General features: G+C 37.3%; 1 protein-coding gene across 3 annotated transcripts in view; it reads right to left on the bottom strand.

Moving 5' to 3' along the window:
• pam (peptidylglycine alpha-amidating monooxygenase) overlaps nt 1–16135 on the bottom strand; it is a 53338-nt gene that overhangs the window by 23924 nt on the left and 13279 nt on the right. For all 3 annotated transcript variants that reach the window (XM_087843966.1, XM_087843967.1, XM_087843965.1), the window contains exons 4-14: nt 14577–14634; nt 14023–14110; nt 11034–11125; nt 10739–10822; nt 4597–4645; nt 4327–4394; nt 3504–3584; nt 3339–3415; nt 1747–1850; nt 767–960; nt 497–553 (exon numbers count right to left, since the gene is read on the bottom strand). In XM_087843966.1, the coding sequence (XP_087700092.1) occupies nt 497–553; nt 767–960; nt 1747–1850; nt 3339–3415; nt 3504–3584; nt 4327–4394; nt 4597–4645; nt 10739–10822; nt 11034–11125; nt 14023–14110; nt 14577–14634 (952 nt within the window). The remainder of the gene's footprint in view (nt 1–496; nt 554–766; nt 961–1746; nt 1851–3338; nt 3416–3503; nt 3585–4326; nt 4395–4596; nt 4646–10738; nt 10823–11033; nt 11126–14022; nt 14111–14576; nt 14635–16135) is intronic.

The following is a 16135-nucleotide window of genomic DNA, read 5'->3' on the forward strand; positions in this document are numbered from 1 at the left end:
TGTTTTCGTGTTTAAAGGCAAAGTCACCCTCTACAATGTAGGCAACAGAAAAAAGATACATGCATATTTACATACTTCAAATTTATGTAAGTGACTGTACATTGGGCTTGTAATACTTTTTTCAAGGTGTAAGAAACGTACACTTGCCTGAATGCAGACTACACTGGAATTAGTGCCTACACTACACCTTCTCAATTTAAACATCATTATATTGTTATTACATTGTTATCCTTAGCTTAAATTCAATTCAAATTTTTTAATTCAATTTTATTTATATAGCTACAAATCACAACAATAGTTGCCTCAAGGTGCTTTATATAGTAAGGTAAAGACCCTACAATAATACAAAAAGCTCCATATTCTTATAGTATTTGTGTGTGTGTGTGTGTGTGTGTGTGTGTGTGTGTGTGTGTGTGTGTGTGTGGAGAGAGAGAGCGAGAGAGCGAGAGAGCAAGACAAGACAAAGAGAGAGAGAGTGCAAAGTGTTAGAACTTACCCTGATCCACAGTTTCTGGTTTATTTGTATCCAGCACAACTGCGTGGTCACGATCATCTTTATGAGAGAAAAAAAACAAAATATGGTAACTAAATATGGTAGTTATACAATTAATTTTAAAAAGACAATGGACCGCAGATGGAAAGAATTGCGAAAAATGACTAAAAATCTTAAATTAGCATAGATTTTATTCTACAAAAAACAACAAATGCTAAGTTAACAATTTGGATTAGAGATGGTTAGTATGAACAATATTTGATGTCGCTGTACCTGTGGATTGTCCCAGATGCATCACAGAATTCGTATGGCTTGGACTGACATTAATGGGTACATTTGCCTCAGGGGGAATATGTTGGAACAGCTCTTCAGAACCCATCTCCATGCAGTTCATGTAAGGGATAGCATGTCTGCTTTCCATGTAATACATTATATAGAAGTTGCACATTTCATCATCAGAAGTACCGCTGTATTAAAAAAAGACAGATACCTGGTATTGATTTCTCACTTAGTTAGTATATGCAAACATGCAAATAATGTTTGTGTAAATAGTTTTATGTTGTAAGTGTAACATTAAGACCTTGTCTACAAACTTCTCAACATAGAGTATTATATTTCAGCAGCTATCCCTCTATAAATTAGCAATAATCACTGACAATTGAGGACTAGCATATTTATTTTAAATGACTAACTGTCACAGTTGGACACAATTTATTAATATCAACTACCAGCACAAGAAATACAGGATCCTTATCGGGGTCACGGGCCAGCGCGAGCCTATCCCAGCTAACATTGCGCAAGAGGCAGGACATTACAGGGCACTTAGAACTAAACTTTTTTAATCATCTTACAATTTGTAAATGTCAGATGAAATCAAAACTAAAATGTGAAAGAAATAAGATGGTTGCATCTTAAGAGCTTTAGTCCATGTTAAGAAATTAGCATTACTGGGCCTTCATTCGTTTCAATAAGGCAAGTGCAATTACTAGCTGGCCTTACGGGCCAGGCACATACAAAAAACCCACATTCTAGATACATTCTTATGTGGAAAGGCAGGGCAGAGTTTGGTACGAGACATTTTTTTAAATTAAGATCAATACAATTTTAGCACAGTGTTTTTTTTAAATCTTAATGCTTGGAAACTTAATGCTTGGTTTCTTTATGCCTTCAGTGCATACCATATTGAGAAAAACAGTAAATGGATATAAGTCTTATACTTTTTCACTGAGGTTACATTAGGTTGAAGAACTCACCCAATGTAAGTTTTTGAGGTTTTACCCTCACCAGTGAACACACATCTGGCAGCAAGGGTATCACCATATTTCACATTCACCTGCTTGTTAGCAGGATAGAAAGCCTAAAGAGAAAAAATCAGTCAGTGGTGAGCAAAGAGAAAACTAAGCTGTACTTGAAAAGAAACAGACAACGTGAGCAAGAAAGAGAGAGAGCGTTAAAGAGAAAGAAAGAGAGGACCTGCTTTTACATTAGGTTTCTTGCAGTTTTTGTACCTAGGACAATTTTTTAGTTGTTTGTTAAGGTATTTAAAATTGCTGTATACATTATTCAGGCCTAAAATGGCACCTACTTACAGTGCCTAGACGCTAGAGTTGTGTCTTGACGTAACAGATTAATCTCTTCATCATAGCTTCTGTTAATGAGTGAACATTTTGTCCTTAATCTTAATGTGTTAGAAGCAGGAAAAATGGCTGAGCTTAAGGATTTGAAAGATTTTGACTAGGGCCAAACTGTGATGCGCACATGATTGGATCAGAGCAGCTCCAAAACTGCAGTTCTTGTGGTGTATTCTGCAGTGGTCAGTATCTATCAGAAGTGGTCCAAGGAAACATAACTGGTGGACCAGCAACAAGGTCATGGGCAGCCAAGTGTGTCACTCCATGTACATCACTGATGCACATAGGGAGCAAAGACTGGCCTGTGTGATTTGATCCAACAGATGAGCGAATGTGGCTGAAACTGCCAAAAAAAGTGTGGTTCTGATAGAAATGTATCAGAATACACAGTGCAGACCAGTCAGGGTTCCCATGCTGAACCCTGTGCACCTCTAAAGCACAAACAATGGGCATTATAAAGCATAAGAACTGTAACACAGAGCAATGGAAAAAGGTGACCTAGTCTGGTGAATCATGTTTTCTTTTACAGTACATCATGTGGATGGCTTGATTTTCCGGTAATAGACATTCACACCAATGCTCTGTGGGAGATCTTTTTGTAGGGATCTAGCAATGCTCATACTGTTCCTTCTTGTACAAAGGAACACATACCAGTTATAATTGGGTACGGAACTTTTACTCCCCAGCTCTCCTAAAGTAATTGCCTTTCTCCTTCATGCTCTTGAGAATAAGCTGAGAAACACAGCAAACCTTTGCGAATGGCACATATGAACGGGCCATCCTAGAGGAACTGGACTACCTATCCAACATTTTTTAAAGTCTAAGTATCACCTGGATATAAAGTATGTATACAGTCAGGAAATATGAGGATGGAAAAAATGTCAGTACCCTCAACCTGGAAAACCATTGCCGTTTTGGGGCTTGTCTCATTCTTGACCCTCTTTTGTGTACCTGTTGTTCTTTTCACCAACATCAAGCAGCTGAAATTGATTAACAACCTTTCTAATATTTAACTGCCCAGATCAGTATCCCAGAAGTTTAATTGACTTGATACTATACTTTAAAAGTGTTCCTTCAATTTATTTAATGTATTTGATTCCCAAGCCAACCATGATTTAGAAACATATTTTTGAGCAGTATATAAAGAAATGAGAGTTTGCTCAAGCACAGTACTGTGTGGTTCCCAAAAATGGGCCTTTGATTTGATGACCTACCTGTGGTAGCTGAGGGGATTGTCTCCCAATCAGGGTCCACTTCCCATCTCGGATTCTGTAGCCACTGACCACTTTACCTGTGAAAAACAGACTAATTCATACGAACACTCATACTGATAAAAAAAATGACCTGAAAAAGTTAGAAAATTATTTGTTTTTTCTTACCAAGGTGGTGTGTGTGGGTCCTGAAGGCAAATGGGTAGATTGGATATGAAGTATAATCGCATGCGACATCTGCATCTGTAACTAACACAGGAAAGCAAAGCAAGTCAGGACAGGCATCACTTTTCTTCTGACTTATCCATTCATGCATTCTATCAAGCATTTGTGAACAGACTGAAACAGCTGGCTTTACTTTTAAATATTTATTCAATTTGTCTTGATGTATGCTCAATAATCCAGATAAGTAAATTCCAAAAGGTTCATTCTGTTCATCTGGACATAGCATATTCAAAGGGAGAAACGTTTCGTCACTCATCCAAGTGACCTCTTTAGTTTCAGCTGACTGCAGGTTTCCCCAACCTTATAAACAGTATATTGCACAATAACTGAAACCAGCCCACTAAACAAACACTGGGCTGTGAGGTCAGTTCCTTGATCATTAATATGGAGATTCTCATGACCATTGATCAACAACCATTGATCATAGACGATAGATCAATGGCCATGAGTAACATTCACAGAGAGTTATGGAATGGCTGCAATCACAGAAATAAAATGTGCAATGTACTGTTTACAAGGTTGGGAAAACCTGCAGTCAGCTGAGGCTGAAGAAGTCACTTGGATGAGTGACGAAACATTTCTCAAAACGCTACGTCCAGATGAACAAAATCAACCTATTCAATTTGTTACTTACAAATAAAGACGCTATCCAAGTTAGTTTTGTTATATGACAAAGTACATAAACACATAAATGAGACTTTGTCACACACAAACACACGATTTACTGCAGGTTGGACTGTGCTATGTTAAAAGACTTATAGCATACCTCTTTGTCCTGGAAGGATAACTGTGTCCACAGACATGAGCAAATATATGCCAGCAATGAATGGCTGCCTTTTTAGAAGTCCAACAGAAGAACAAAAACAAAAAAAGTTAGTGGATTGGAAGGAAATGTTTATTTTCAGGTTATTGATGTTTATATTCTTTGATGTTCTCAACCAGAAAGCAGTCTTGAAGAAACAACTGTTAAAACATCTTCTAATTTATTTTGTTTCATTATTAACTGAAAAGTTCATATATTTAACTCATTACTTACGGCCTAGAAGTCATTCTTAAAGTAAGTCCTGAGCAATCTCTATGGTGATCTGCAACAGGCAAATAAGAGGGGACTATGATATTTATACAGTTACGCTGTGATTAACATAAATGATCAGAGCCTAACCAATGTAGATTTTGGAGAAGATACTGATATTTGGTGTTTTAAAAATCTGATCTTCTAATGTATCAGACAATTTCTTTTTCTTTCCAACACAAAACATCCCATATGGAAAAGATATATATAAATCTTATAAAGTTTTTATCTGTTTTGTATGAAACTTGTATGAAAAGCATACAAGAGTCAAAACACATATAAGATCCCTTGAAAAATTATATAATGAAACTTGTATGTATGTATGTTTGTATACTTACTAAAAAAATATATGAAAGTAATGAGAAAGTGGCCACTTTCATGAGTAAATCATGTAAGCCTTATATGATTTATATATGATTTACTCATGAAAGTGGCCACTTTCATGAGTAAGTCATATATGTTTTTACTATTTCTTTTCCATATGGGATAGACAAACACTCCCCATATGGAAAAGAAATAGTAAAAACATATATGATTTACTCATGAAAGTGGCCACTTTTTCATTACTTTCATATATTTTTTTAGTAAGTATACAAAACATGCAAGTTTCATTATATATTTTTTCAAGGGATTGTATATGTGTTTTCACTCTTGTATGCTTTTCATACAAGTTTCATACAAGACAGATACAAACTTTATAAGATTTATATATATCTTTTCCATATGGGTCATTATGTGAAGTCCTTTATTTACTCATTCATGCACTGCACTACTCTGCTCATATCAGCTGGTGTGTTTTTGGCATTTCAAACACAGGTGTTGCAACTGGCAAATTGCAGTGCACCATCTGGTGGACAAATATGCAAAATCAACACTTATAACATGGTTGGGGGATATTTCACCCATCTTTTGTTTACTTTATAAATTTTTATTTATTGGTTGTTATAAATGTTGATAGAGGGGGATCAATAAATAGCTAATATTAATAATATCAATGGGCCAATATTATTAATATTAATAAGTAAAAATATTGGCCCATTGAAGTCAATGAACAAGTGATAATGAAACTTGCAAATCGGTTTATGTCACATTCTAAAGATCTGAGATGTGGGGTACCGCAGGGTTCAGTTCTGGGTCCTATTCTTTTTCTTTTGTACATGTTACCTCTAGGACTTATAATTAGACAGTTCCCTGAGGTGTCTTATCACTTCTATGCTGATGATATTCAGCTCTATTGCTCTTTTAAGCCGATGGAAGTCCATAAACTATCCTCTTTAATTAAATGTTTAGCTTCCATTGAACAGTGGCTTGGTGACAACTACTTACAGTTGAACTCTGAGAAGTCAGAAACATTAATTATTGCCCCTGACAACCAGATATCTCTAATCAAACAGCATCTTGGTTCTCTTGGCTCATCTGTTCACCTGAGCCTCAGGTACCTTGGTGTGATCTTTGATTCTGCCATGTCCCTAGAACAACACTCTCGCCAGTTAATTAGGAACTGCCTTTTTCAGCTAAGAAACATCTCCAAACTGCGAACTTTGCTGTCTAAATCTGAGTTAGAAATGGTTATTCATGCTTTTATTTCTTCTCACTTAGATTATTGTAACAGCCTTTTTCTTTGTTTGAGCAAAAGGAATCTTGAGCGTCTCCAGTTAGTCCAGAATGCTGCTGCAAGGCTTTTAACTAAGACACGGAAAAGAGAGCACATTACACCAGTGTTACGTTCATTACACTGGCTTCCAGTACATTTCAGAATTCATTTTAAAATCTTGGTACTGACTTTTAAAGCTTTGAATTGTGATGCCCCTGCTTACATTTCTGATCTTTTAGAACCCCACGCTCCCTCTCGCAGCCTGAGATCTTCTAATCAAAGGCTGTTGGTAGTCCCACGAACTCGTTTTAAGACCAGAGGTGATAGATCTTTTAGAGCGGTGGCCCCCAGGTTGTGGAATGCTCTCCCTACATCATTACGTTGCCTTGATTGTATTTATTCTTTTAAAAAGCAGCTTAAGACTCATTTATTTAGATTGGCTTTTAATTAGATTTTTGCTGTGTTTTATTATTAATGTATTTTATGTATTTCTGTTTTATATTACTGTGAAGCACTTTGTGGTTTTTATCCTGTGAAAAGTGCTATATAAATAAATTGATTTGATTTGATTTGATTTGACACAGAACAGCAGTTTCCTTGGCTTGCTTGGTTAGCTCAAATTGATAAGCCCAGGCTAGAAGGCCAGAGGCTAATACGTGAAGGCCAGTGTTCAAGAAAGTTGACACACTTTTACCAAATTTAGGTGGTACCCAAGTTAGATACAACTTGTGTGATATAGAGAAGATGGACTGTAGTGCGTGAAAGTTTGTAATAACTCCTTTAGCAAGTTAGCAAGGAAAGCCTTCATAAAGAAGAGAAGGTGTCAAATCCAGTTTGATAAAACTGGCAAGTGGAAGCTCAGCTAAAACTTTAAGAATAGCATCTCTGAGAAATCACTTGGTTGAGCAAATGTGCACTGTTTAACCAACAGTTTTGCCTTGTCTCTTGTAGATATAAAAACTTTATAAACTGTATATTTTAATACTTTTTTTTAAATCTGTTTTTCTAAGTTCTTAACAGCTGATTTTCCCCCCCAAAAGATATGTGGTCCTCTCATGACATATTTTATACAATCTGATGCATTTACTGTAAATTAAACAAAGTATGAAATGTTTAAGCTCAGTCCTAAACATGTTGAGGAGAAATGTTAATCCATGGGGAACATTTTTGTGCAGAATAATATTTTTATTTTTGATAATTTATGTACAATTTGCCAGTAATGAAGTGTTATGTGTAGTGAAGTGTTTCCTTGCTTCTTTTGCTAAAGGAATGGTTCTAAAAAAAATCCTGCACCTACTGTCATTGTCCACTAATGATAAATCATTTTGGGTAATATAGTAGATATTTATTTAACTATACAAGTAGGAAAATTTTATAGTTCTTCAGATAGGAAGGCGTGCAGAAAGGTAAAGGCATCCATGTAGAGTGAAGCTGAAGCATGTTATAGGAGGCCGTCAGCAGACAGGCAGCACAAAACAGTGTTTTGTGCACCTACTTCCCATTTCCTAGCAAAATATTAAGATATGACTGGTGACTCAAGACTTTTGTACAATACTGTATTTAGGTTTGAGAGATTCACCAAAGGTTAAATGTAGAGAACCTACAACTGTGTGTTTGGTTGAAAAACAACAGAAAACTAATGTTAGAAATATCAGAAATGACTTTTATATACTTCACCCAAAGCCTCTATAATCATAAATGGTAAATGTTCACGTTATTTTAAGTTGACAAGGGGTACCCGTCAGGGCTGTCCAATCAGTCCATTGTTATTCGCCCTGGCCATAGAGCCCCTCTCTATTACACTCAAAACCTTGCCATCAATTGCGGGTATCCATAGGATGGGTCCCTTTATGCAGATGACCTGTTAATGTATGTATCTGATCCTGTTTCATCTGTCCCCAATATTATTCACACCTTAAGCAGCTTTGGCTCCTTCTCTGGGTACAAACTGAACTTCAGTAAAAGCGAATGTTATCCTGTTAACGATCTGGCTCTTCAAATACAGAATAGTGCTGCACCTTTCAAAACAGCCAAAAATGGCTTCAAATACCTAGGCATAAATATAACAAGAGATCTGCATAATCTCTATGAAGAAAATTTCTGTCCGTTATTTGAAAAGGTCAAATCAGACTTAAAGAAATGGAAGCCACTTCATTTGTCGTTGGCAGGGAAGGTAAATTGTATAAAAATGAACATACTCCCCAAATTTCTTTATCTTTTTCAGTGTATCCCACTTTACCTTACAAAATCATTTTTTAAATCTATTGATAAAGCTCTCATCTCATTTATATGGGATGGGAAAAAACCAAGAATATGCCTGGATCGGTTACAGAGGCCTAAAGACCTAGGCGTCTTAGGCCTTCCAAATTTCCGCCATTACTATTGGTCCTCAAATGTTCAAAAAATCATATACTGGCTCAATACCCCTGATGAAGACTGGTGCCAAATTGAAGCGGCATCTTGCATCGCCACCTCTCTTAGAGCCTTGGTCACCTCGAGCCTTCCAATCTCCTCACGGGAGCACACCACCAGTCTTATAGTTATTAAAACCCTCAGAATATGGGCTCAATTTCGAAAGAACTTTGGGTTTGAAAACAACCCTGACTTTCCAAATATAACTCCACTTACTGCTCTAGATTATCTGTTGAAACTGACATTTAAGCCTAAAGGCCTAATCTCAAGAATTAGTAATTGTATAGCCTCCTTTCAGAATATAACAATGCCAAAAATCAAAGCAGACTGGGAGAATGAGCTGGGGATGGTTTTGGAGGAGGAGACCTGGGAGAGCGCCCTTTTAAGAGTAAACAACAGCACTTTCTGTGCCAAATTAAACATCATACAGTTCAAGATTCTACACCGCATTCATTACTCCAAGGCAAGACTAACCAAAATATTTCCAAACATAGATGCAAGCTGTGAGAGATGTAGAAATTCCTCTGCCGATTTAACACATATGTTTTGGTCATGTCCAACTTTAAAAGCCTACTGGTCAACAATTTTCAAAACATTGTCCGAGGCATTGAATGTTGAGCTTCAACCCAATGCAGTTATGGGCATATTTGGTGTCACAGAGAGAGGATATAGAACACTAAGGAAGAGTCATAAAAACATAATCGCTTTCACTACACTTCTTGTACGCAGAAGGATACTGTCACAGCCTGGGTCTCTGACCCAGCGCTCTGAGTTCATTTTGTATTTGTCTCACTTTAGATTTGTGATTAGTTTATGTGTCATTCCTATTTAGCTTTAGTTAAGGAAAGGCAGTTATTATTTATTGTTTCCTTGGTTTCTATGTTTGAGTTCTTGTATCGTTCATCACGTGTTAGGTCTGTTAAGCTTGTGTTGTCATGTCTAGTTTCAGTGTTTCCTGTTTTATTTTGAAGGAGTCGTGTGTTCTTTGTTCATTGTATTTAGTTTCACTTCCCGTCCTGTCATTAGGCTCATGTCAGTCCTCAGTCAGTTCCTCCATGTGTTCCCACTTCCCCTAATCACCTCTTGTGTATTTAAGTCTTCTGTTTTCTGTGTGTCATTGTCAGATCGTCTGCTTTGTTTGCAAGCCAAGAAGTTGTGTCAAGTTTCCTCATGTCAAGTCCACGTTCCTGTTGTAGGTTTTTAGTTAATTTAGCTCATCCAGTTTAGTTTATTGTTAGCCTTGCATTTTGCCTTTTGTTTACAGTTATTTTGCCAGCCTCAATAAACGGCTCGTTTTCTGTTATTCAAGTCATGTTTCACATTTTGTTTCCGTCTGCATTTGGGTCCACCTTTCACTCTACACACAGTCAGCCCTGCTGATTGTGACAGATACTGTTGCATTGGAAGTCAAAAAAGCCACCCAAAGCGGCTTTGTGGTTTAGTGACCTGACACAATTTATACAGTTGGAAAAGATAAAGTACGCTCTCAAGGGGTCGAAGGAGAGATTCTTTGCTGTTTGGGATACATTGCTAAAACATTTAGAGAAAATTAAAACCATATCCACCTGAATGATGCTTGACAGCTGCCGTAAATCCTTTTTTTTTCTGTGTGATTGGGATTCATTTTGTGTAAACTATTCCCCTTTAAGTGCACATCTTCAAAAATGGTGAACTTCCTTGTATCTCATTTAAATTCACTTTATTCATTTATTTATTTTAATTTCTTTCTCCTTCTGGATCAGTGTCCAATATGTTCTTGGGGTGGAGTAAATATATAAAAAGGAGCATTGTGGCCTTGCTATATCTATGTCTTTGTACTACATTGTTGATGCTCAATAAAAAAAAAAGAAAAGAAAAAAAAGAAATATCAGAAATGATATATACTTGCTACACTAGACGAAGTTATTGCACTTGGTATAAAAGATTGCAACATTTTATTTCAGAGGTGAATGGTCTTAGTGTAGTATTTAAAATTACTTTTCAAACTCTTTGGATCTTTCCAGATTTTTACTGAATTACTGCTGCTTTAATTTGAGCTGCTTAATTTGAGCACATAATATTTTTTTTATTACATTATATTTATGTTTCAAAAGGACTCACCTTTGAAAGCACTAATATCTCCGTAATGAATCTGCAGTACAAAGTAGGACATTCCTGAACTTCTTCCAACTTTAAAGCCAACATCTGATAAAATACAGAGAATAGTGGTTAACAATGGACATAAGACCTCATGAATATAAACAGTAAAAGAAGAAGAGGGAAAAAAATGAGTAGCATACACTACATAACAATATACATAAAACCTACAGATTCTTCTTTTAACATAAATGTCCAAAAATAAAACTCCACCCTCTTTCACTGCAGCAGTTCAATACAGAAAAAGTCATAGACGTACCTTTGGGTAATTTGGTAGGTGGTGCATTTCGAGCCCAGGCATACATAATTGCTGCTTCATCCTCACAAGTGCCTTGCACACTGCCACAGTCCCTTTATGAATTACCACAAAACAGTGAATCCCAAAGGCAGTTACAGAACAAAACAAACAACTATCTCCAGTTTAGCCATTTTCTGTGGAGCAAGCATATAGAGGCATTTACATAACGAAAGACAAACGCACAAGCAAATAATATTACAAATATTACAATACGAGAATATTTGTCATTAAGAACTCAATAGTAAGACTAAGTCAAGGACAGGTTGACCATTTGTCATTGAGCAATTCTACGGCCAAATTACAGTTGTATAGCATCAAATCAAAAGAACCATGTTGCATCAGCTGCACCCTTTCGGGTTGCCACAGTGAATGACCATGCTCCATCTCATCATGGCATATGTCTAGCATCCCCCTCCCACACCAACCTTCTACATATCCTCCTCCTACCCTACTGGCTACTAGTGATGGCCAGAGGGGCTGATGGCGCAATATGGCAGCCTCGCTTCTGTCAGTCTGCCCCAGGGCAGCTGTGGCTACAACCGTAGCTTGCTCCACCAGTGTGTGAATGTGAGAGTGAATGAATAGTGGCATTGTAAAGCGCTTTGGGTACCTTGAAAAGTGCTATATAAATCCAATCCATTATACAGCTAGAAGGGGTACTACTCTCGTGCCAATGAGAAATGGCAGGCCTGCGAGAGCTAGGTGCAAGTTTGGGATTCATATTACATTTGAAGATGATGCTTGCTTAAGTCATTTTTTATGTTGCATTTACATTTCCACAGTCAGTGGTTGTGGGTAACTAAAATAAAAAGCTATTATTGGTGCACTAAACAAAACTAGATTTGATCTGTGCTGATGTTCACATTTTTTAATAATGGTTAGGTATTTAAATAAGAATATAGTCTAAGATTACAGTTTTTTCCATTACAACTGTTGCTGGGTTTCAAAAATGGTGGTTTTGATTTTTCATGAATGAGATGCTCTCATGACTCATCAAGTGGCAGCACTGACCAGCCAATTGGTGGCATGCAGTCTGACGACGTCACATTTTAGTAGTGATGTGCGGATCGATCCTGAAATATCGATTCCTCCGATACCAATCATTTATGTTCTAGAATCGATTCTCACATTAAAATATCAATATTTTAGTAATTTAGGGTAAATTTGTAGTTTATCATTAACAGGAACACAGTGGAAAGAAACTATAACATTTGGATTGTCTACATTCAAAGGAACTACTTTCTCTTCCGCCTTTCATAGTCATGTGTGAAATACGGCTGTATAATAACTCACAGCCCCTGGCGTGCGAACTCACAACAATGGCTGAGCGTAATTGTGCGGACGTCTTTTACCTCCACAAACAGCTGAGACGTGGTTTGCAATACATGTGGCAAAAAAGTGAGGTGTTGTGGCCATACTTGCCAACCTTGACACCTCAGAACCTCAGAATTAGGGTTACATTCAAAAGGGCTGTTGGGGGGGTGGGGGGTGGGGGGGTGATAAATACATTTTACAGTGTTTATTTATCGGATAAAATACGTTAAATGTCACCGTTATTATTGGCCGGCCCGGAAACAGCGGGGGTGTCCAAATTCAGAGGCTGCTTCCACCTGAGGACCCGGCCTTCGTGGTCTAAAGAAAGCCGGGTAGCACGTCACGAGCTCCCTCGGTGGAGTGAAGCTCTGCTGTCTGCTCCTTGCTATCTAAAATATAACCGGGTGCTGACGTAAACTCTCGACCGTCTCACACTTTGTTTAATTCGTTTTCTGTTTGACGTTTATTCAGCTTTGTGAAAACCCCGGAGGAACCCTCCCAAGGGATTAATAAAGTTAATTTTAATTTAATCTAATCTATTAACTTTATTCTCAGCCAAACCGATTTACTCACGAACAAATAAAACACTGAAAAAGCCAAACAATAACATTTTTAAGTTATCAAAGTGACTTATATATCATGTTTAACCCAACTAGTGAAAGACCGCGGGGGTTTGAAAATGATGTGTCGGTTGGCTCAGATATTTGAAGTTTACACAGCTACATTCTCACCTGAAAATATGTTAAAAGTTTTTTTGCGACCCAGAAAGAGAAATAAGAGTAATATTAAAACTAAGGCGCTGCCGCCATTGTTGGAAACTGGAATTGGCTGGGCCGCGCTTTGAATTCTGCGATATGGTTTTTCAATTTTGTTGTCCGGGTGGAAAATTGGGAGAAATTCGGGAGAATGGTGGCTCCGGGAGATTTTTGGGAGGGGCACTGAAATTCGGGATTCTCCCAGAAAAATCAGCAGGGTTGGCATGTATGGTTGTGGCAAAACATCATTAACCTTGTCAAACACCTCAGAGTAAATCATATCACGGAATATGACGAGCGTATGTTGAGGCAAACTGAACAGGAGGAGAGGGACAGGTGCTGCTAGGGTGAGACAGACTCTCTAACGGAGTACTTTATGCTGCAGGCAGACAAGGTGTTCAAATAGCGCACAACTTTTTTTTTTTTATTTCTACATGATAATTCTGCATTATTAAGTGATAAGAACAAGTAATCTGATATCCTGTAATCATTATGATGCTATAATTTGAGATACAGTAAATAAAATACGTTTTTGTACAAAGTATCGGTATCGGATCAGTATCGTCGATACCACCCTGAATATTACTTGGTATCAGATCGGAAAGGAAATCAGTGGTATCGCACATTATTACATTTTAGTACCTGCTCTGATCACTTTAAAAACCCAGCTGAGCAGACAGTATTTCAGTACCTGGTACTATGACCTAATAGAAACCCCTGAAAAGCATGGAGAACTGTGGCAAATCTATTCGAGTAGGTAATAATAAAAAAGGGGCTTAACTTGCACTTCTTACGCAAGGTCCTTTTTTTTTGTTCCTGGGTCTTGGCTTTTTTCCTAACAACAAAAACACTAGCAAAATTAATTTAAAGTTGGGCATTACCAAAAGCTGTGGGTGGACACAGGGGTCTGACAGCCAAACAGCAGCATGTGATGGACTGTATCCATACTGGCAAGAGGTATGAAGTCCACTGAAGAGAAAAACACTGGTTAAAAATTTCCACTTCAAATTGACAGTGAAGTTCACACATAACAAATTGCCTTATCGACTAACAGCCTGATTCTTTGAAAATACATCAGACTGGTCAATCGGAGAAAGATCATCACCACCCTCTAATTAATTTAAAGCTAGCAATGACTTAGTTCCCTGAAAAATGTTTCAAAACATGAAATTTTATCAAATTTTTTTTAGTGAAATTAATAAAATATTATATTGTGAAAATAAATTTACACAAGAGATATACAAAAGGTAATCATGGTGACACCATGTGATAGCAATGATGCCTTTAAAATTTCCATTTCAACTGTTGATATAAATTGAACTTGTCATTATTACTTTGTATCCAGCTTATAGGTCAGCTAGAATTTTTTTTTTTGTAATTGCCAATCACTGTAGGTTTTATAATATATAATAAATTAATAAAAGATAAAACTCACCAATATATGCATCTTGCCTAGTTGGAACTGGAAATGCCATGCAAAGGTAAGTGTCCGACTGAAATATTAAGGAAAACAATGACATCAATGAGTCCTAAATGGAGAAAACAAATAAACAAACCCATACACACACACACACACACACGCACACACATACTCTAGTTAATACCCCTTGGCTTCAGCAGATCCCAGGAGGGATATCCAAGATTTCCGTCCAGGAAAGCGCAGTCTTAGAGCCTCTACTAGACAGGACCCTGACTAGTATCTAGGACTGCACTCTGGGGTCTGCTGAAGCCACTCACCTAGTTTGGGGGTCACTGCCCCACAGAGGTCACTGTGCTCATGGGGACCAATGTTGTTTTAACACTCCACATCTCTCGAGCTTCTTGTGTTACTTCTTCTTGATGTTGCTATTAGAGCAGGGCGATATGGCCAAAAATATTTATCACGATATATATTTGAAAATTTGCGATAACGATATAAGTGATGCGAGACAAAATACAACTCCACAACAAAAAAATGCCATCCACTTATTTTCACTTAAACAAGCAGCCGTTTTTTTAGATGCATTAAAGCTATATAGAAATTTAACAGTGCGAATGCAAATTCCTTGCTGAAAGTTTAACCAAAAGGCATTTCCAGTAGAAATGGGCTGAGATATCCTGAGCATAACCATGTATAATATCCACTGAAGTTAAAAAGAGGTGCTTTGCAACATTAAACTGCAGTGTGCCAAATAAAAAAGTCAAATATGTATTTTTCGGACTATAAGGTGCACGGGATTATAAGACACATTAAGCGAAACAAAGCAGTCAGATAAATCAAACTTCATTCAACTCATTCTTCTTGTTTCCTCCACTTCTGTACCTTCGATTCATTAATGCTGTATTCTATCACAGCTGCTCTATTCCCATGTTGTTGCAGTATATTAATGACTAACCTTGTATTGTGGATGAATAATCTCAGTTGTTCTCCTAACTGAAGTTTGGTCCGTTTATAGCATCCTGCCATGCGATTGCATTTGTCTCTAACCATCAGGAACCTTCACGTTAACTTTTATCGAGTGGAAAAGTGTTAGCGTTCATCCTCTAGCTTCACTGTTTATGTTATGCTAACATAGCTGTGTCGCTAGCGATCACGCAGCACATCATTATATACCACCTAGCCCAACTTCAGTAACCTTCCAAACGTCACTGCTTTTTAGTTTTCTGTCTTCATTTATGTTGGAAGTGATAGCAGAGCTGTACATTTGAATTTTTTCAGAAATCTCTCAGTCAGAACATGCTATATCATGCTTAGGTAGCGAGCTAACTTCCGCTAACTTTCTGCTAACTTCTAACTCCGCTAAATGTAATAAATTCTGTTTTCCTGGATGCCTGGATGTTAAACTTCATAGTTACACCTGGCAAAGCAGCAATGCTGATCGTTTTATTAAAGATGAAAGAATTTAGACAGTTTTTAACTCTCAGTGATGCTGCAGTGTTCGTTTGACTTTGGGACTTGAAAGGGATGGAGTTTAGGACCAAGATTACTCCCAGATTTACGAACGCCTTAGTCTG

This window comes from Neolamprologus brichardi, chromosome 7 (assembly GCF_056152115.1).
Source record: "Neolamprologus brichardi isolate AB-2024 chromosome 7, ASM5615211v1, whole genome shotgun sequence".
Taxonomy (NCBI): domain Eukaryota; kingdom Metazoa; phylum Chordata; class Actinopteri; order Cichliformes; family Cichlidae; genus Neolamprologus; species Neolamprologus brichardi.